Here is a 23,152-nt window from a genome sequence, read left to right as displayed (position 1 = left end):
CCACCTCTTTCTGGAACACCATGCCCTCCAGTAGGAGGTTTCTATCATTTCCTCTCTCAGAGACGCAAACTAGAATCCACTGGTTTGAGTTTAGTTTTAGTTATATGACCTCTGAGAGGCCTTCATCTTTAGAAAACCAAAGAGAGAAGACTTGAACAAGGCACCTTCTTACGTCCCTGTCTCTGGATTTGGCAGATACAACAATGATCGGGTGTCTACTAGGCGTGTTCATGACAACAGGGCTAATGAGCTTTCAAATTTTGCCAAGTTTGCCAAGAGTAGAAGCTTTCATCAGCACACAAACCCTCAGGGTCAGGAACTTTCCTTTTCAAACCAAGATTCCTAGTCACAGAAAGAAAACCTAAACTTCATTAAGCAAAATGAAATACATATACACAAAAAAGAAACTTGCAAACACCAAAAATTTACTAAGCCTTCTTGGATCACTAAGGTAAAATGATATTAACTGTATTACTCCTCACCTTTTCTTCCCAACACAGAAGAAACTGAGCCCAAATAAAGAAATATAAAGAACGATCTCAATATTCTCCAACACTCAAGGTTTCAAATTGTTCGGAATATAAAGGCAAAAGAAATGTCAAAAACCAAAGTATTTGCAGATGGGTCAGCAATAAATTTTTATCACAGACAAAGACCATATCAATTCCCTAGGGGCTGTCAAACTGGGCTGCTATACTCCAAAAATGGTTGTTTCTCATTCTAAGCTGCCAAGTCTAACTTCCTACTTTCCCCAAAACAACTAAAATCTAGTAACTACAGATACTTCTAGCTCTTTGACCCAGAAAAGTTCACTTAACCTCTGTAAATTTCAATTATTCTCTAATGTGAAATGAAAGTAACACCAACAGTAAGGACTAAAAGAGAACATATATTACAGTGTTTCATAAGCCATAAAATTTTATATATTCCAAAACATTTTATAATCCCTACCTTTTAACAGACTTATATGATAGTGTTGTTCAGGATAGTGGCCTATGAGGTCACGGGGTTCGCTGTCCTGTCTTCAGTCTAGAGAGCTCACAAACTGCCCTGAATAAATGTACACACCAGGGCATGGCAGAAATCACAGAAGCTGGTGGCTTCCTCATTTCCTCACAGACAGCAGGTCTGTGGATCTGAGGATCACAACAAACCATGGCTGAGGTATAACTGAAAGAAGCCTCAGCCTCCAAAACTGAATACTAACAAATGGTGGATGCTGACATTACTTCTGGATGCAGGGAGAATAAATGGCTGTAAAGTTAATGCGGAGAAATTCTCAAGTCCTTTGCACTTTCCACTCGGTGTGAAGACCTCATTTCTTATCCTCCTCTTGTGAGAAGAGATACTGCTACAAGCCGTGGTAAATGTTTTTGTACCCTTTGTGGCCAAATTCCAGGCTGGGGAAAATCTGGCTACAAAATGGTCCAACCGCTGGGAAATATACATAGTTTTTATCAAGACCTACTACCTATCTGTGAAAAGAAGAGAATAAACATTTGAGTGGATGCCACACACATCTTTCTTCTCACCCTGTAAAAGCATATGGCTTGGAGGAAAAAGTAAGCCTTCTGAATCAGACCCAATTAGCCGCTCGTTAGCCAAGACTACGGTGAGGGTGTTAAAGGTGGCCTACACAAAGCCCCGGCATAGAGCAGGCACTCTCAATAACAGCTAATCGTCCCAAGTAATGATAGAGCTTTCTACTGGCTCTGAGATGAGGTCACGCTAACCCTCCTCATCTTCTCTCTCCATCTGTCATTAAGCCATGAATAACATATGTTGCTGATTAAAGTTGGAGGAGACACGACATGTGATCTTTAACCCAGAGGGACACAGATTAGTTTCTTGCTGATTTGTTTGTTCTTTTCTAAGCTGAATCTCCAACATAGTCGAAAGCACCAGAATAAGGGTACAAAAAAAAAAAAAAAAAAAAGATCTCTTTTTAGCCTAAAGGCCAGTTCCCCCAGAAAGTCACCCTTTATGGAAGGAATTTTTCTAATTTAATTTTGGGTGCATTTTCAAGGACAGAAACAACACTGGGAAGTCAATAAAAGTTTTAGTCCAAAATTAAATAACCCATGACCCTTTAAAAATAAGGTTCTTTTAAAGCAATCTAAACATCATAGGTATTTCTGGCTACTTTCTTCCACACTTTTCTGAAGCAAATCTGACAAAGGTAAGTACTTCTAAAACTGACTCTGCAAACTCCTTTGTTCCTGTTTGTTAATTCTCCAATCGGTTTTTTTTGTTTTGTTTTTTTTACTGGCAGTTAAATGGCCTAATAGTTGTAGCTTAACGATCCTCTCTGCCCTCTACAGGAGAGGGAAACTGCCCCCGCACACCAATTAACACAGCAACCACGCGGTTTGTCTCACTGGGCCTCATTTTCACATTCTCCTTATACCACGTGTGGCTTCTACTCTGGCTGCCTTGCATAATTCTAGAGCTTGATACTGTGATTGCTGTGCAGACAGTGCAAGTGATGAAGCTCCAATGAATGATCTTATGCAGGGAAACAAGATGATCAAGTGTGTGGTTTTAACAGTGATGCACAGGGGCGCCTGGGTGGCTCAGTCGGTTAAGCGGCCGACTTCAGCTCAGGTCATGATCTCGCGGTCCGTGAGTTCGAGCCCCGGGTCGGGCTCTGTGCTGACAGCTCAGAGCCTGGAGCCTGTTTCAGATTCTGTGTCTCCCTCTCTCTGACCCTCCCCTGTTCATGCTCTGTCTCTCCCTGTCTCAAAAAATAAAATAAAAAAAAAAAAGTTAAAAAAAAAAAAACAACAGTGATGTAGAAGGTGGGTTGGAGGGGGCACGCTGAGGCAGGGAAGATGAGAGAACAACTCCAAGAGCCGCACTGAGAAATGACAGAAATTAACACAGTGCCGGAGGGAGAGAAGAGAGAACAAGACAGGAGTAATGGAACCTGGGGACAAAGTGCATATGGAATCAAAGGGAGGGAATGTCTTCTAGGCTTCTGGCTTGGGAGACTGGGCCAGGAGGCTGAGAGAGAAAGAGCGCATGTGGGGAAGGTACACATGTGCTCCGTGAACCAAGAACAGAAACAGGAAGAGTGGGATCGAAGGGTGGGAGTCGGGGAAGAGAAATCCTGCCAGAGTCATGGTGAGTCTATTGTTTTTATGCAACATCTGGTTGGCAATAACTCCTACAGGAAAGCAGTGGTCAGAATGGGGTAGGACATCAAGGGAGACAAAGAGCTGCCAAGTCACAGGCCCAAACCCGAAGGAAAGAATTAAATTTCGTCCAGTCTTCTACTTTCACCAAGTCCATACTAAGTAGGATCCAACTCGTGAGGTCTCCTTTCACTTATAAAATAGGGTATTTGGGCAGTCTTTTCAAGAAATGGCAGTTCCAGTCTTGTCCGTTCTCAGCCTTTATCACCCTTCCTCCCTCTCAGACCCAGAAATCAATCCTCTCACGTTCAGGCCTCCTTCACTCACCAGCTGGATCTCAACAGCAGTCATAGGCCTGTGGTTCAGCAGCTGAAGCTTTTCAGCTCTGTCAAAAGAAAAGTACAAAGCATTTAAAACTTATTCCCCTCAAAATCTTGAGTCTTGACCAAGCTGTTTAGAGAACACTGTGTCAGATAACAAATGGGAGAACCACCTGGAACTTGGCCCTCCGTTTCTTCAACTGTAAAATGAGAGAATGGGAATAGGAGAGCCTATGTCGGAGACTTTTGGGAGGATACAAATGTGTATTAGAATCCTAAAGATCACAGGGGTGTGGACTGAAAGAAATGTAACAAATAGCAGAGGTGCAGTTTTAATAAATTTTATCTGGAAAATGTGAAGAAAATAATGTTTTCTTAATCCAGATAACAGAAAGTAAAGAAAGATTAATAAAATAACCTTGGTTGGTCGGTATCACTTAAAAATGCCTGAGAATTCATTTTTGAGATTAATATTAAATGTCAGATTTGACTTGTTATCTTAGAAACAAAAAACAGGGCTAGGAGGGAACAGGGTTTAATGCACAGTAGTATAAGGTACAGTCCTCTGACCACAAGGAGTTTACAATTCAGTTGGGGAAAGAAGACAAATACAAGCCAATTTTAACAAAAACCGTAAGTAACAGTTGATGGTAATAATTATCTCCTGTTACAAGGCAACAGCTGGCTCATTGGTAAAGAGGTGGTTGAAATGTGTGGAGTCTCAAAGGTGATAGGACTTAAAAGAAAAAAGAACAGCTTCAATTACCACCCCTCTGTAGGTGACAATTTCTAAATTTCCCTCTCAATCTGACCCAGGAGCTCCAGATTCATCTTTCAATTCAACTCTGTAAATATTTATTGAGCTTAAAGACATTGTGAAATAAACAGATGAATAAGCCACATGCCCACAGCCACATTTGGAGAAGCAGCACATTACCCAACCTCCCTAAGCCTCGGTCTCACCATCTGTAAAACAGGAATGACAACAGAACTTAATATCTCGCCAGGGGGTTAGGAGGGATGAACATCTTTCCGTTTATAGTGCCAGCAGCTACCATTTATTGCTTACTTCCCATATGGCAAGCACATTGAACCCTCAGACTTAATAGAGGCTGAGATGGTAAATAACTTGCCCAAGGTTACACAGCTAGTGAATGGCAGAGCTGGGACTCTGCCATCAAAGCTCGTGTTCTTAACCATCTGCTTCTAGTATTCAGTATTCAAAATGATGACTGTCACACAGCAATTTCCCCACAAATGGCAGTCATCATTAAGGCACTTGTAGTTAAGTTCTACTCCTCATAATCCCTCAACATTTATTCTAGACTCGAAGATGACTTCACATGGGAGAAAACCCTCATCCTGGGCCCTGAAAGGTTTTCTAGGCAAATGATGAGAAGAAATGGCCAGGCAGGGCAGGAAGGGCATAAGTAAATGGCCAGAAGAACAAAAATTATGGAATTTTAGGAAATGGTGGCTTGAGAGGCTGTGGGACACGAGGCTGAGTCATCCAGGACAAGACGACATGGGGATTCAACTACCAACAGGCTGAATATGACTCTGGACACTGGGAAGAATCAAGGAAAGAAGTGATACGCTCCAGGTGAGAATAAGAGGCCATAAACTTGGGTAGCGGCAGCAAGGCTGGCAATGAGAGGCTGGGCTTGTGAGATGCTCTGGTCACCCCGAGGTATAGTCAACAGGATCCGACAACTGCCTTAGCTGGGTGAGAGCAGGGTGAAGGAAAGAGAAGAGTCAGGGTTCATTGTCATGTTCTTAGCCTGTTTGGCAAAAATATATTACTTGAAATCTGAATTGAGTTTGTGTGGTTTTGGAAGAACAAAGAGGTCTCGGTCCAGCTGTTTGTCTAGTTTTAGTTCTTAGTGTGATCTAGAACTAAAGAAAAAGACCAGAGCTGGACATATTAGCAAGGAGTTAGGCAAAACCATGGGAGTGGGTATCACAGGCAGAGATCAACTAACTACAGAGTAAGTGAAGACCCAGGACAGGGTACCATAAAGCCTCTGTTCAACGGTCAGGGGAAGAAGGTGGGGAAGGAGGTGGAGGAGGGGAGGAGGGGAGGAGGGGAGGGAGGAGCAGAGACAAAGAAAACCTAGGAGAGTGGTGTTAGGGAAAAGTTCCAGGAAGAGGGTATTAGCAACAATGTCACATACTGAAGACGGGGAAAGTAGGTTGACTGTATACAAGCCACTGGATTTGCCAAAAAAAGAGGGCACTGGTGGCCTGTGCAAGGAGTTTGGTGGAATGACGATCATGATGACAACTGGATTATGGGGGCTGAGGAGTAACTGTGGAGAAGATAAACTTTTTTTTAATGTGGTGTCATCACTTTATTAAAATCTTCAAAAACGGTCTTTATCTTACGTTTTTAATATAAAAAAATCCACAAGGAAAGCACACCACACTGAGAATTTCCATAATAATGGATAGTCAAACATCACATGTACAGAACACAAAATTTAGATGAACTGAAATTGTAAGCTAAAATAAAACCCAATCTCAGAAAACAAAACACAAAATATTAACAATTCAAACATTCTTTTTTTTTAATGTTTATTTATTTTTGAGAAACAGAGAGAGACAGCATGAGTGGGGGAGGGGCAGAGAGGGAGGGAGGACATAGAACATGAAGCAGGCTCCAGGCTCTGAGCTGTCAGCACGGAGCCCGACGCGGGGCTCGACCTCACAGACCACAAGATCACGACCTGAGCCGAAGTCGGATGCTCTACAGACTGAGCCACCCAGGCGCCCCACAATTCAAACATTCTTAATCCTAATGAGATTTCACCAGAATCAAGTCACTTGGAAGTGAGGCATTTACGATAATGACCCCGTTAATGCAGCTTAGAAATTTTTGGGAGCCATGAGTGGCAGCATCAGGCAATCTAACAACAAATGGGAACCAAATTTTGATCTGAAAACTCCCCTATATTTGACTTGAAAGCTATTAGGCTTTTGAAAGGCATCCTCTCCACTGCCCCTCAGATTTTAAACGAACTGTTGTTTTCAGTACAGTTCGTATTGATATTCTTTGTTCAAACGAACCTCAGCTCTTCTGGCACCAAAGCAAATTCAGATTTGGTCTGTGTCTGATGAAACAACATATGACGAGGGTCCAAGAGGCAGATGCAAAAGTAAAAGCAATGGAGTCTGTGCTTGGGGCACAGAGGGTTTTTCAGAGGATCCTTGTGAAAGACCAGTTAAAAGATGGCAAGTGACATGTGCAAGAGAGAAGGAAGTTAGCCCGACTGGCTTTCTGTTCTACAACACTGATTCAATGGAGATGGGCAGGAGGGAATGAAAGACTAGGTTTGAGGGTGGGATGTGGAGCAAAGGATGGAAAGGCAAAGTCAGACAACTAACACGTTTCATTTATAACATGTAGTATATAAATCAAAGACTTAAAGGAGACGAAAGACCAATCAGAGTAATTTGGCAACTTTAATTCTCAGGAAGATGAAAGTTCCCTGCAAACCTAATTTGGTAGATCATTACTAAAAGCAAAGACCAGCATGATACCGTATAACTCCAGAGGAATGTAAGGAAGATCCTTAGGGCTGCTTTACCCATGTTTTTTTATGAATGGCTACCTCCTCTACATCAAAATGCTTCACGGAGGTACCGCTACCATTAAGTGCTCTCTGACTGAATCTGAAAAGTGCCCAAAAGTTTGAGCACCAGAAAGACACCCAACATGTGTCTGAAGTGAAACATGAGGTTCATATGATCTGTGCTGTCTTTCCTGGCATAGCAGTGGACTGGTTCCTCACCAGATGCTGGAGCCACCATTTATGCCACCATGAAGAAGTCTGAGCAGCACTGGGAAGGCATCCTGGGGGTGGAGGAGGAATGTTGCCAGAGCAGCCCCAGCTCTGAATCTGGTACCTGCAAAATATGCTCCTTCCACCGGCACTGTTGAATCGGGCAGACAGATGGGAGCAAGCGGATAATAAGCCACAGGGGCTGTGGAACCTAAAGGGCCAAAAGCCACAGTGTGGTCAGGAAAAGCAGCTGATGTAGTGGGGACTGCAGCAGCTCCTCGATGCACAAAGCTCAAACAACACAGCTCCGAGTAGTCAGATGAAGCATCACTACAGGTGCAGCCTGAGGAGAACGCAAGGTCTGAGGCCACGCTCGATTCCCACGAGGCTGCACAGATTAGCTGGCTGTTAGAGACTGACCTCTGCTGTTCACAACTGCCACGGGTCTGGTTCTGCCCCACATCACAGACCAAAATAACCTCTTGACAGGTGGAAGTAAAAAAGCAGTTACAGCCTGAGAAGGGTAGGTTCTGGGGGGCCCCAGAACATGTTTGCCAGCTAAGGAGATAAGCATAAGGAGAGACCAAAATGATAGGAGTGAAAGGGAAAAACAAAGTTGAAAGTCTCAGCAAAGGGGCTCACGTTCCACTGACACCGCAGCAATGTGGAAAAGAAAAAGCAAATTTGAGGGGGTCTGAAGGGAAAGGAGTTAATTTTGGATAATTTTCTCAGTGAAGCAGAAGTGGAGTTAAACCAACCAAGCGAGTTCTCTGCTCCTACATCCAAAGAGCTGAACACTGCAGGAGCAAAACCACAGAACCACACTCACTACAGGTTCCAGTGTGAAGGGATGGGGGTTACAAACATCCCCCTCACATCATCACCAAGCCAGTTTTTATTGTCTCTACTTTCTCCCCTTCACTTTTCAACTCATGGCACTTTAGCTCCTGTCCCAACTGATCACCAAAACTGTTCTTGCTAAAGGGCCTGATGACCTCCATATTGACAACTCTAGGGGACACTTCTCCGACCTTGTCTCTGCCATATCTAACATGGTTGATCACTCCCTCCTTAAAATTATCTACCTCTGCAGCTTCCACGACACCATTCTTTTCTGATTCTCATGTCTGACTATTCCTTCTTCATCTCTTTCTAGGTTTTTTCTTCTGTAACATTTCCATGGTGCCATTTTTCACCTGACCGCTTACTGAGTTCCTCATCCAAACCTCATAATCGTGTCCCCTACTATAGACTTTAGCCAATAAGTCCGTGTTTTCACGTTATGTGATCTGAGCTCCAGATCTCTGTAACCAAATGCCACCTAGACATCTCCACCTAAACCCCTCAGACACATTTCAAGCTCAGCACATCCCAAAGTGGTCTGTCCTTCCCAACAAACCAGCTCCATTCTCCATACTTTTCACTTTGGTAAAGAAGCAAACACCCAGTCCAGAAACCTGAGGGTCATCCCTACTATGCCTTACATTGCATTCATCTTTGTATCCCCCAAAACAGAGACAAAGCTGCCATGAGATCGATGTAGGTAGAGGATAATTAAAGAAAGAGCTAAGGCAGGTCTGACTTTCAGAAGAAGTGAAAACTGTTGATCACTGGGAAGACCTGGGGCAGGATTTCATGCTTTGAAAGCAGACAAGCTAACTCCAGAAACTAGGGAAACCTGACAACCCATCCATCTACTCTGAGCTTTGCTGGCCAGAAGTACATTTCCCAAATACACTGCCAAACACCAAGAGTAATCTGTGCACAGAAGAGTTCCTTTTAGGGACTCAAAGTTATTTACAAACCTACCTAAGCTGAGTCTCAATGGCAAGTTCTTCTTCTATTCCTGGCAGACATAGCTGTACATCTTAGGGAGAGAATCTCAGGATGAGACCTGGGGCTGCAAGCCAGGCGCTTCGGGGAGCCTCGGTCAGTTAAGCGTCCGACTTTGGCTCAGGTCATGATCTCATGGTCCATGACTTCGAGTCCCAAGTTGGGCTCTGTGCTGACAGCTCAGAGCCTAGAACCTGCTTCAGATTCCGTGTCTTCTTCTCTCTGCCCCTCCCCCACTCTCTCTCTCTTTCAAAAATAAACATTGAAGAAAAATTTTTTAATAAAAAAATTTAAAAAAGAACTAAAATGCCTCAAGCAAAAATTAAATTATTAAGGAACCAAATGCTTTGGGTGGGGTAACCATGCTATAGAAAACAACATAGGACTTGGGACACCTCGGTGGTTCAGTCAGTTAAGCGTCCAACTTTGGCTCAAGGCATGATCTCGCAGTTCAAGGGTTTGAGCCCTGCATCAGGCTCTGTGCTGACAGCTCAGTGCCCGGAGACTGCTTCGGATTCTGTGTTTCCCTGTCTCTCTTGCCCTCCCCACTCGCACTCTGTTTCTCTCTCTCAAAAATAAACACTAAAAAATAAAAAAAAGAAAAAAAGAAAATAACATAGGACTTGGTTTTAAAGTGACTTCAAGTTGAGTCTCACTACTACCATTTTGCTGAATAAAGCTATGAAGTAAAATAAAACATAGTTCCTTCTATGTCCCCAAGGACTCTAGTAGTGGAGGTATTTAAATTAATAAAGCTCAGTTTTGGACCATGAGAACTTGACAATTCAAGGCTATTCTCTTGAATCTCCTCTCCCTGAGAGAATAGTAGAGAAAAACTCTACTAGAGAATATGCAGATGTAAGGATTAAAAAGCACTTAAGCAGTTTCTGTTACAAATGTGATTCTTGTCTTAAACCACCCTGGCTAGCATAAGATAGTCCAGGTCTCCACGGCATATGGCAAGCAACCCTCTGAGCCCTAAGTACTGAGGCCAATGAAAGCCAAAGGGCTGCAATGGTTGGTTACTGTCTCCAGGAGTCAAGCCCCAGCTACAGAGAAAGAAGCCTGCCAGCCCCCTCTACTGGTTGTTTGTAGAACAACACTGCCTGCAGCTTTTGCTTCTTGCAGTCATTGATAACCTATGCAAAAACCCTGGCACATGATTTGTCCCAATAATAAACCATTTAATGAAAGGCAGGCACCAAAAGGTCACAAAGGAACTTATAAATCCAATTTAGGATCACAAATGGAAAAAAGACACTTCTCTGAATATTACAATCTGTTTTAAATTTACATAGATTATGTCCAATCATGAATCAGCTTGCAAGACAATTCCCATTTGTGCGTTTCTTTCTTTTCTTTTTTTTAAAGATTAAACTCTATGCCCAACTCTTGCATTCATGACCCCGAGATCAAAAGGCACATGCTCTACTGAGCCAGCCAGGCACCTCATTTATGGGTATGTCAAATGGTAGCCAGGTACATTTTTGTAGCAGAAAAGATGTAGAGATGGGGAAACAACACACCAGACTGATAAACAGCTAAGAAGAGATCTTAAAAATCAATAATCAGGACTTGTGTTATAGACAAGATAGAGTGAGACCACTAAAGCCAATCTTTCTGCTGATCATAACAAAAAATGAAAAAGAAAAAAAAACAAACAAAACAACAGGACAGACTACAAAAGGAATAACCTAAGGACTCGGAAAAGTATACAGAAGTAGGTGGACCAGGCAGAGAAACAAAACTTGAAGGGCTAGCTGGTGTGGCAGGTGGATGTGAGTTTCTTCCGCTTTGTTTTCTCTTTTCTTTCACAGCCTTGATCCTCAGAACTATGGCAGTAGCTCCACAAGCAGCTGAAACTCCAAGAGAAATTCCATCTTTCCAGCCATAAGACTGGAAAAAGGGGCCCTGCAACCTAGTAATCTGAAATTCACAACACAAGGGCAGCTCCTCAGGGAGGCCTGGCAGCGAAGGTAGCCAGGAGGAGAGTCCCAATGGTCCAGAGTGCCAACTAATATCTCCCCCTCCTTCCTCTTTATTTCTCCCTGTTTTGCCCCAAAAGTAACACCAGTAACAACTGTATGTGGGCAGCTAAAACTTTGAGAGAAATCCAGTACTGTGGCCAGAGAACCAAAAGAGGGGGCTCAAGTAGGTCAGAGAGTATGGCGGCAATGCCAGAGAAGTGACCTAGAGAAGGGGATTCTCCTAAGTTTGAACATTCATCAGCACAAACCCTAGGTTCAGCCTCAGCTCTTCACTGAGGAGTGAACAAGTTAAACCACCACTCGTCTCATTTGCAAAAAAGATCTAAAGCAGCAGATCAAAGGTTTTAAAAACTAAACTGACACTGAAATCCTCACCCATGGAAGGCAAGAGACTTGAGGTGTGAACCTAACTGGGTTGATGGACTGCTAAAAGAAACAACAACAAAAAAAACAACATTACCCAGAGGCTTTTAACAGGACCCAGAGTCTAAACAATATGATATTCAAAAAGTCCAGGATATAATAGAAAATTACCTCAATGAGAAGAAAATACAACTCATTCTCAAGGGAAAAGATAATCAACAGATACCAAACCTATAATAACCCATACACTGGAATTATCAAAGACTTTAAAGTAACTATTATAATAATATTCTTAAAATGAATGGAATATTAGAAGTCCTCAGGAGACAAAAATTATAAATAATAAACAAACAGTAATTTTAGAACTAAAAAACATAATGCATGAAATAAAAAATTTGCTGGCTGGGCTTAGTAACAAAATGGAGATGACACAAGAGTCTGTGAACTTAGATCAGTATGAAGTATCTTGTTTGAACAACAAAGAGGGAGAGGGAAAGGAAAAAAAGAAACTGAACAGAGAGGATTCAGGGAAAATGGCAGAGCAGGAAGAACCAGGAATCTGCCTCTCCACCAGCTAGACAAAAACGGTCTATAGACAACTAGATCTAAATGTAAAATGCAAAACTATAAACAGTCCTAGAAGATAACGCAGCAAAAAACCTAGATGATCTTGAATTTGGTGATGACTTTTCAGCTAAAACACCAAAGGCACGATCCATGAAAGAAATAATTAATAAACTGGACTTCATTAAAATTAAATAAAAACATTCACTCTGTGAAACACAACATCAGAAAAATGAGAAAACAAACCACAGACTAGGAGAAAATATTTACAAAAGACAGGATAAAGTACTGATGTCCAAAACATACAACAAATTCTTAAAACTTAATAAGAAAACCCAATTGAAAAATGGCTAAGACCTGAACAAATACCTCATCAAAAAGATTCAGAGATGGCAAAGAAGCATGCAAAAAGATGCTCCACATTATGTCATTAAGGAAATGCAAGTTAAAATGAGACATTACACATCTAATTAGAATGGCCAAAATCCAGAACACTAACATCACCAGAACACTAACATAACACTAACAATCAAATGCTGGTGAGGACTGGAGCCAAGAGAAACTCTTTCATTGATGGTGAGGATGAAGATACAGCCATTTTGGAAGACAGTCTTGGTTAGCCGTATTCTTACCATCAATCCACTGCACTCCTTGGTATTTACCCAAAGGAGCTGAAAACTTGCATCGGCAAAAAACTCTGCACACAAATGTTTATACCAGGATTTTTGGATAACTGCCCAAACTTGGAAGCAACCAAGATGTTTTTTAGTGGGTAATGGATACACAAACTGTGGTACATTCAGACAATGGAATATTATTCACTGTTATAGAGAAATGAGCTTTGAAACCATAAAAAGACATGGAGGAAGTTTAAAATGCATGTTACTAAGTGAAAGAAGACAATCTGAAAAAAACTATATACTGTATGATTCCAACTACATGACATTCTGAAAGCAAAACTACATTTCTGGCAGTAAAAAGAACAGTGGTTACCAGGGGTTATGTGTGGGGAGGGAGGGATTAATAGGTGGAGCACAGGGGATTTCTAGGTCAGTGAAAACACTCTATATGACACTGCAACAGTGGATACAAGTCATTATACATTTGTCCAAACACACAGAATGTGTAACTCTTAGAGTGAACCCCAATGTAAACTATGGACTTTAGGTGATATTGATGTGTCAATGGAGGTTCATCGATTGTAACATATTTACCAATCTGATGGGGGATGATGATAATGGGAGGGAGGCTATGCACCTGTTGAGGAAGGGGTATATGGGAAATCTCTGTATCTTCCCCTTAATTTTGCTGTTAACCTAAAAGTGATGTAAAAATATAAAGCCTCAATTAAAAAAAAAAAAAAGAAAAAAAGAAAAAGAACAGAGATGATTCTAAGAAGGTACCAGGAATCTGTCTCCCCATCTAGACAACACCTGTACTGGTAGGATCTGTCTGATGTAACTATTTTGGAATTCTGGAGCCCGTTAAAAGCTTACAACTTCCAGGCTAAGGCTTGGAAAGTAAACTTAATTTTGGTCGATTTCAGACCTTGGCACAGTGCCAGCTACCCATCCTCCAATTCTACTGGATTGGCTGCATCAGCGTTCCTGCAGCAGCTTGCATACAGCTTCCTGAAGCCAGAGAGGGCTGATTTCTCATCAGAAACTTTGAAGGCCAGAAGGCAGTGGGCCAAAATATTCAAAGTGCTAAAACAAAAAGAACTCTCAAGTAAGAATCCTATATCCAGAAAAACTATCCTTCAAAACTGAAGAAACAATTAAGACATTTCCTGTGAAACAAATGCTAAGTAAACCAGACTTACCCTGGAAGAATCACTCAACAATGTTGTGCAATATGAAGTGAAAGGCTACACAGTAAATCAAAGCTGCATGAACAATGAAAGAACCTCATAAAGGTAAACACATGGACAATTATAAAGGCTAGTATTATGGTAACAGCAGTTTGTAACTCCACTTTTTGCTTTCTACAAAATTCAAGATGATTTAAAATACTTATGAGTTTATGTTTGGGGCATATAATGTACAAAGATGTGATTCTGTTTTATCAGTAACTGAAAAGGATGGGGAAGGAGCAGAATTTTTGTATGTTATTGAAGTTAAACTAGTATAAACTCAAATTAAAGTGTTATAATTTTAGGATGTTAAACCAGTGGCTGAGGCAGGAGGTTGGGGGAATCAGGAGTTACTGTCTAATGAGTATAGCATTTCAGTTTTGCAAGATGAAAAGAGTTATGAAGATTGATGGTGGTGATGGCTACACAATATTATGAATGTATTTAATACACGAAACTGTACATCTAAAAATGGTTGAAATGGTAAATTTTATGTTATGTGTATTTTACCACAACAAAAAATTGGGCGGGAGGCGGGGAGGTGGAGGGGTGAAGTGATCTACTTTCCCCATGCCATTTCCCAGACTATATCATTGAGTGAGTATAAGTACCATCATAAAATATGAAGGAAATAGAGAATGATATACCATGCAAATATTAATTTAAAAGTACACATTAAACTAAGTTTAACTAATGAAATTAAAATAGTACATCAAACTATATTATTGTACCACCTAAAATCATCTCACTCACCATGGCATTACCTGTATCACACTTGAAAGACACTGGTTTCATAATTTCTAAAGGTGTTTGGCACCAAATTCTCAGACTCTCTCACCTCTCAATAAGAATCCAGTCAATGGACTCATTTCGGTTAAAATGGCTGCTCTGATGGGAAAGACATTTCTGGGAATCCAGCAAACCAGATTCTCAGTTCTGAGGTTTCAAAGACAAGGCCTGATGACACAAGAGTTGAAATGTTGCCAGAAGCACCCTCAGCCACTAAAGGATGGTTGGAGAGAATATAGGTGGCATAAGAGGAGATCTGAATCGGAGGATGGCCTTTCCACTTTTCCCCCAGGAAAAGTTCAGTGTATCAAGCTTCAGAATCATTCAGCAAAGGACTTGTAAAGGACACTGAATTTTGTCTATGCCTGTGAGATGAAGTCAATTAAAAGGAGGTATTATAAAATGGCACTGCCCAACATGCTGTGGTAGGGTCCCCTCCCTAAGGAAAGAAAAAAAAACCTCAAGGCAACCTGGCTATATGCATATGTGACAACATCCCTCATGATCTTGTACCATCAGACCACTTAATCAGACTGCATGTTTGTGTGTTACCATATATGTGAGACAAAGAAGTAAAAAATATATTAAAACAACCACACCACATGGCGTTTAGGGCTCACTTATTCGGGTATGAACCCAACTGGGTGGTGCCGACAGGAATAAAGTTGCTTCCTGGAAAGAAAAGCCTCGGTGTCACAACTCTCTGTGCAAGAATCCTTCTCCATTACTTGGGGGCTCACGTCCGGGATTCAGAGACACGTGTTTCCACCTCCTTTGCCATTGGAGATACGAACATCAGAGCATGGGTGAGACAGCCTTCCCTGGCACCTTGCTCTACTCTTTGCCATAGGCTTGGCCAAGGCTGCTCCAGCCAGCTAAAAATGTGGTGAGAGTTTTCTGTTAGCACTCACCTTCCTTTTGTGGATAGGATACTTCGTTGGTACCAACATGGGGAAACAATGGCCATAAGAGACTAGAAAATTTAGATCCCCACCAATCTTATAGTAAAACAAAATACCCCAGTCCTACTACCAGGGTTTGGCTCCTCAAAAGCTCAATTATTGGGAAAAACTGTCTTGCCTGGTGGGGAAAAAGTTCATCGTCATCTCTGTTAAAAACTTAACATGCCTATGCCAAAGATTTTATAACTCAACTGGCCAGAAAACCCCATGGTGGGGGACTCCAGATCACCTTAAGACAGATCCCCACCCCTTGTCTAACTTCTCTCATCTCTGAGAGGCCTGGGATAGTGTCAACGCAGCCATCAAATGGCAAACTCCAGGTGGACTATACTAGATATATGAAAGGACAGCCTATATAGTACTTCCCTCAGGCTGGTCATGGTCATGTGTGCTGGAAACTATTCATCCATCTTTCTTCCTGCTCCCACTTGCCAGAGAAAAACATTTGGAAATCCAAGTGTATGGGGACAGCGAGACTCCAAAAAAAGCAGCATGCCTTACAAACTGGCAATTAAAAAGACGATAAATGGTCTCCTGAGCGTATAATCCAGTATTGTGGTCCTGCCACCCGGGCAGAGGATGGGTCCTTGGGCTACCACACTCCCATTTACATGCTAAACTGCATAATTAGACTACAAGCAGTTATAAAAATTATAACCAATAAAACTGCCAGAGCTCTTAACTTACGAGACAAGTAGCAAGCCAAAATACACAAAGCCCTATCTATCATAATCTCTTGGCCTTAGATTACCTGCTTGCTTCTGACGGAAAAGTTTAACCTACGCAACTGCTGCCTACAGAGAAATAAGGAAAACAAAAGTCATAAAAGAGATCACAAATCAAATAAAAAGAATTGTTCATGTCCCCATCCAGACCTGAAACGGTTAAAACCCCAGGGAGTTATTTGGAAAATGGTTTTCAACTTTTGGGGGATTCAAAACTCTCATAAAAATTATCCTAATTCTGGGAGGTTGCTTAATCCTACCTTGCTTATTAGCTCCCCTGGTAGTACGTTCTTTCTCCAGCCTCACTAAGGCCATGATTAAAAAAAAAAAAGATAGGGGCGCCTGGGTGGCTCAGTCGGTTAAGCGTCCGACTTCGGCTCAGGTCATGATCTCGCGGTATGTGAGTTCAAGCCCCGCGTCGGGCTCTGTGCTGACTGCTCAGAGCCTGGAGCCTGTTTCAGATTCTGTGTCTCCCTCTCTCTCTGACCCTCCCCCGTTCGTGCTCTGTCTCTCTCTGTCTCAAAAATAAATAAACGTTAAAAAAAATTTTAAAAAAATTAAAAAAAAAAAAAAAAAAAAAAAAAAAAAGATAGCCACTCATGTAATGATGTTATAAAAATATAAACCTCTAAACCAAGATGATGCTCTTTGACCCAAAACAGCATCAAAAGGGGGAATGTGGTAGGGTCCCTCCCTAAGGAAAAAAACCTCAAGGCAACCTGGCTATATGCGTACGTGACACCATCCCCCACGACCTTGTAACATCAGACCACTTAATCAGACTGCAAGTTTGTGTGTTACCATATATGGGAGACAAAGAAGTAAAAAATATATAAAAAAAACTACGCCACGTGGGGCTCAGTTCTTCGGGTACGAACCCAACTGAGCAGTGCTGGCAGGAATAAAGTTGCTTCCTGGAAAGAAAAGCCTCAGTGTCATGACTCTCTGTGAGAGAATCCTGCTATAATGCCAGCCACCGCCTACACACGGCTACTCCTACCTACATTTAATTAAAATTAAATGACTCTACAAATGCAGTTCCTCCTTTGCACAAGCCACATTTCCAGTGAGCAACAGCTACAAGTGGCTAAAAGCTACTGTATAGGACAGACCAGAGGTATATTTCTATCACTGCAGAAGGTTCCCCTGAATGGGACTGCTCTGTGGTCTTTACTGATCAACAGTCATGTCAGAAGAAAATACAGTCATGTGACAAGGCGCAGTGGAGCTGAAACTGTGACAATCAAAGTAGATCTAGAGGAAAAGCAATACATCATTTTCTTTCTCCCCAGTCCTGATCCCCTATTTGTATTTTGTTGTCCAGAGCTTTTTGTGTCAACAGGGTTGGACATACTCCACTTAAGGAGCTAAGAGTGACAAGCATATAGATTATTTGGGAAATAATAAAAAGTTTGTGGGGCACCTGGGTGGCTCAGTCGATTGAACATCCAAATTCAGCTCAGGTCATGATCTCACCATTCGTGAGTTCAAGCCCTGCGCTGGGCTCTGTGCTGACAGTGGAGAGCCTGGAGCCTGCTTCGGATTCTGCGTCTCCCTTTCTCTCTGCTCCTCCCCCACTCACACTCTGTCTCTCTCTCAAAAATAAATAAACATAAAAAAAAAAAAAGAACAGAGCCTTGGGAACCTATAGAACCATTATTAAAGTTCTAACAGTTGTCTTTGGAGTTCCAGAAAGAAAAGAGAAAGAGAATGGGGTAGAAAAAAATATTTCAAAATAATGGTTCAAAGCCTTACAAATTTGGTAAGAAACAAAAATTTATGTAATCAAGAAGCTCAGCAAAGATAAACTTAAAAAAAAATCAAAATCAGATTTTTGAAGACCAGAGAAAAGAAAAAATACTAAAAGCAGCTAGAGGAAAGTAACACGTTACACATTGCGTGACCACAGATTACTCATCAGAAATCGTGATAGTTAGACTGAAATAACATCTTTAAAGTGCTAAAAGACCAATTAACCTATGACACTATCCTTCAGGAATGAAAGAAAATAACATTCTCAATTGAAAGAAAACTAAGAAAATTCGTAGCAGCAGATTTGTTCTAAAAGAAATGTTAATGGAAGTTCTTCAGGCTGAAGTAAATGATGAGAAATAAACATGGGACTTCAGAAATGAATGAAGAATGGGGTGCCTGGGTGGCTCAGTAGGTTAGGTGTCCGACTTGGGCTCAGGTCATGATCTCACGGTTTGTGAGTTTGAGCCTGTGTCAGGCTCTGTGTTGACAGCTCAGCACACAGCCCGCTTGCAGATTCTCTGTCCCCTTCTCTCTCTGCTCCTCCCCTGTCATGTGCTCTCTCTCTCAAAAACAGACATTAAAAAAAAAAAGAAGAAGAAGAAGAAATGAATAAAGAGCAAAATAAATGGTAAAATTCTGGGTAAACATAAAAGACTATTTTATCCTCCTAAATTCTTTAAAATATGTAAAAGTATATAAAGTAAATGTTGAAACACAGCTAAATACTAATTTCAATGATGTAGATATAATAAATACAACATAAAAGGGAGAAGTTAAGAGTCTTACATATCGTTTACTGACAGTGATAAAATACTAACTTTATCCTGACTGTAAACGAATAGGTATATAGATTGCTATCCCTACAGCAAAATATATGAAAAGATATAGCCAAAAAGCAAAAAGACACATTTTTAAAGACTAAGGAACAAGAACCATATGAACACCTCAACAGACACAGAAAAAGCAACTGACAAAATTCAATATCCAGTCATGATAAAAAATCTCACCAAACTGAACTTCCTACACCTGGTAAAGAGCATCCATGAAAAACTTAAGCTAACGTACTTACTGGTAAATAACTGAAAGCCTTCCCATAACATCAGGAACAAGGTAGGGATGTCTGCTCTTATCACTCCTGTCCAACATCATACATCAACATCATGGTCCTAGCCAGAGCATGAGACAGGAAAAAGAAATAAAGGCAAAATGATTTGAAAAAAATAAAAGTCTGTATCCACAAATATCATGATTGTCTACACAGAACAATCACAAGGAACGTGCTAAAAAATAAAAAAGCCCCTGGTATTAGTAAATGGATTTAGCAAGGTTGTACAGCATAAGATCAATACAGACAAATCAGGTGTATTTCTCTACATTAGCAATGAACATCTAGAAATCAGTGTTATTTAAAATAGCACCAAAAATTATTAAATACATAGGTATAATCTAATAAATTGTGCAGAACCTGTATGCTGAACCACAAAAACAGTGATGAAAGAAATTAAACTCCTAAATAAATGGAGAGATACACTGTTTTCATGGATTGGAAGACTCAATATTCATATCAATTCTCCCTCAAAACTGATATATACATGTAATACAATCCCAATCAGAATCTCAGCAGAATCTGTTCTAGATATCAATAAGATGATTTGAAAATTTATATAAAAAGGCAAAGGAACCAGAAAAGCCAAAACAATTTTGAAAAGAACGAAGTTGAAGAACTTATACTATTTGATTTCAACACTTACTACAAAGCTTCAGTGATTAAGACAGTGTGACACTGGCAAAAGAAGAGACACATAGATCAATGGAACAGATTACAGAATGAAGTGACAGTATCAACAGATGACTTGCAAAACTGCAAAGGCAATTCAACAAAGAAAGGGTGGTCTTTTCAACAAATGTTATTGAAACACTGAAATTTGCAGGCGCACGCGCACGCACACACACACACACACACACACACACACACACACACTGAATCTCAACCCTTATCTCACAACATACCCTCAAAATCAACTCAAATGGATCATTTCTAGAAGAAAACACAAGAGAAAAATCTTTGTAACCCTGGATATGGCAGCTTTTACACAAAATATTAAAGGCAGGATGCATAAGAGAAGAAAGAATAGATAAATTTGACTCCATCAAAACCTTGTGTTCTGAGATAGTGTTAAGAGAATGAAAAGACAAACCACAAATTGGACAGAATATCTGCAAATTACATACTGAACAAAAGACTTATATCCAGAATATACAAAGAACTGTCAAAATTATGTAATAAAAACAAAATAATGGGCAAAATATTTAAATAGACATTTCATCCAAGATATGTAAAATAAAACACTCATTCATTACCAAGAAAATGTAATTAAAACCACAATGAGATACCCCTTCAAACCAATATAAACAGCTAAAATAAAAATTACTAAAAATACGAAGTACTCGTGGAACTCTCTTACATTGGCTAGAGAGCATGCAGAATAGTGCAGTCACTTTAGAAAAGAGTTTGGCAGTTTCTTAGAGTTAAAACTTATTCTCACACAAAAACACAGATGGTGTGTTTACAGTAGCTGCATAATTGCCAAAAACTGGAAACATCTCAAATGTCTTTCAATTGATGAGTGAATAAACAAACTGCAGTATAGCCATACACTGGAATACTACTTAGCAATAAAACGGAATAAATGTACAACAATGTGGATAAAGCACAAATGCAGTATGCAAATGTAGGAAGACACACTCAAAATGCTATATACTATATTATTTCATTTACATGATTTCTGGAAAGGGCAAACTCATAGGAAAAAAAAACAGATCAGCTGCCAAGCACTGAGCACAGGGAAAGGCATTAATTACAAAAGACATAAGGAGATAATTTCTGGGGGTGATGAAACTGATCTGCCATACACATGAATTGCTTATATATTAATGACAAGATAAATCATTTGAAAAGAAATATTTATAGGAATCCAGTGTTACTCTAAAATTTCTGGGAGTGAAAAATTTTCTTGACAGGCTGTTGGAAGAGTAGCTATGTTATTTTTCCCCAGAAGAAAAAGTTCCTTCTCAACACCCAAACAAGGACAACCACAGGGCTCACTGGGTCTACTATCTTTATACACACACTTAACTAGCTTTCTCAGAAAAACAACATGAAACTTTGGGTAAGCTGTACCACTCACTCTGTGACTGATCTGGGGCACATATGTAACTTATCTCAACCTCAGCCCACTAATCTGAGTAAACACTCAGATTTACTGAGTAATCAGTAAAACACTGAGTTGGCTGTCAGGATTAAGTGAGGCAGTTTATATAAAATAGCCAAAGCCTTACTTTTCCTACACTTAGACTTTGTCTTCTCACCTTCCCTTTCCCTCATATTCTATAGAAACATTTCCATTGGAAGTTAGTCTATTCTCAGAGCTAAACTCCAATTTCTGAACCATCTGGTTATGAATACTTCTTTTTTTTTTTTTTTTTAATTTTGAGAGAGACACAGAGAGAGCATGAGGAGCAGGGAAGGGGCAGAGAGAAGGGGAGAGAATCCCAAGCAGGCTCCGCACTATCAGCACAAAGCCCAAGGTGGGGCTTGAACTCACAAACCATGAGATCATGACCCAAGCCGAAACCAAGAGTTGGCCCGCTCAACTGACTGAGCTACCCAGGCCCCCTGATTTTGTGTATTTCTTAAAATAATTTTCAGCTACCAAAAAAGGCCAGGCACCCCGGACTACTTCAAACACCACAAATATTAACCATAATATTTGTGTACCAATGGCAGGCAATAAAGCCACAACACCAGTGAGGATTCAGCTTCTGCTCTTTTCATTGTAAACACAACCTGCTTCAAATCTGTTTTATCAATATTAAAGGTTGTAATGGCCAAAAAGCATTTAGACTAAAGGAATAATTTCAACTGACTACATCGTTAGGTGCTCTCACAAAGTCTACTTTCTTGCATTTTGGCCTCCCCACTAAAAGAGTTTGGAGAAAAAAATGAGAACTCAAAGAGGTGACAGACTGATTTACTTAGATCAGTTGGAATGAAGTGATTTCATCGTAACAGGTAGAATAACAACAGCACTTTATCATTCAGGAACCAAAAGCAAAGACAGCCAAAAAGGACAAAGTTAAACTAGAAAGCTGAAATAACGAACTCAAATATCCCCATCTGCAGTAGAGTCTATACAGTAACAGCAGTCCATTGGGCTGCTATGAAAATTACAATTAAATGAGAGTGTTAAATGCACGAACATTAAATGGACTCAATAAATGGAATGTGTAAATGGAATGTAAGGTAGAGACGTGAAACTTCCCTGGTTCATCCGATATAATTCATACTGGCTTTTAATAAGGAAGATCTTCTCTGATCCCCACCGCCCCCCCCCCCCCAAACATTACAAGCTTCTAAGCTTAAAGCTTATAATACATCAAAGAACAAGAATGACTTTGGGTAACAAGTAAATAATCTTCCCTCAAAAATACATACATATGATCCTAGACACAACTTACCAAGACTCGATGAAGAAATAAAAAATCTGAACAGAACTATAAGTAGTAGGGAGATTTAATGAATAATCTAAAACCTCAAATAAAGAAAGGTCCAGAACAAGATGGTTTCACAGGTGAATTCTAGCAAACATTTAACCAAGAATTACCACCAAATCTTCTCAGGGGCACCTGGCTGGCTCAGTTGGTACAGCATGCAACCCTTGATCTCAGGGTCGTGAGTGCAAGCCCCTCATTGGGCGTGGAACCTACTTAAAATAAATAAAGAATACAGTGTGTCAAATATTAAAAAAATAAACAACAACAAAAAAAAACCCACTGAATCTTCTAACTTCTCTAAAATATTAAAGCAGACGGAACACTTTCTATTTTATAAGGCCAAGACTGCCCTGATACTAAAGCCAGATAAAGACACCACAAGAAAACTATAGACCAGTATCTCTTAAGTTAGTGCAAAATCCTCAACAGTATATTAACCCAACCAGCATATTAAGGAATTACACACAATGACCAAGTGGGATTAATTCATGGAATGCAAGAACTGCTCAACACGTGAAAATCCATCAGTGT

General features: G+C 40.5%; 1 protein-coding gene across 5 annotated transcripts in view; it reads right to left on the bottom strand.

The window, feature by feature from the left end:
• The window catches only part of CRCP (CGRP receptor component), a 46,711-nt gene that overhangs the window by 3,459 nt on the left and 20,100 nt on the right, over positions 1-23,152 (bottom strand). For 4 of the 5 annotated variants that reach the window (XM_019421750.2, XM_019421748.2, XM_053893849.1 and 1 more), the window contains one exon: positions 3,462-3,519. In XM_019421750.2, coding sequence (XP_019277295.1) covers positions 3,462-3,519 — 58 coding nt within the window. Of the gene's footprint in view, positions 1-3,461; positions 3,520-19,136; positions 19,234-23,152 lie in introns of all 5 variants that reach the window. The other variant, XM_053893848.1, reaches the window with a different exon arrangement.

Source organism: Panthera pardus, unplaced genomic scaffold, assembly GCF_024362965.1.
Source record: "Panthera pardus isolate Hobbes unplaced genomic scaffold, ASM2436296v1 HiC_scaffold_4, whole genome shotgun sequence".
Lineage (NCBI taxonomy): Eukaryota > Metazoa > Chordata > Mammalia > Carnivora > Felidae > Panthera > Panthera pardus.
The sequence above is the reverse complement of the archived record's forward strand: the minus strand, read 5'-3'. Positions and strand labels throughout refer to the sequence as shown.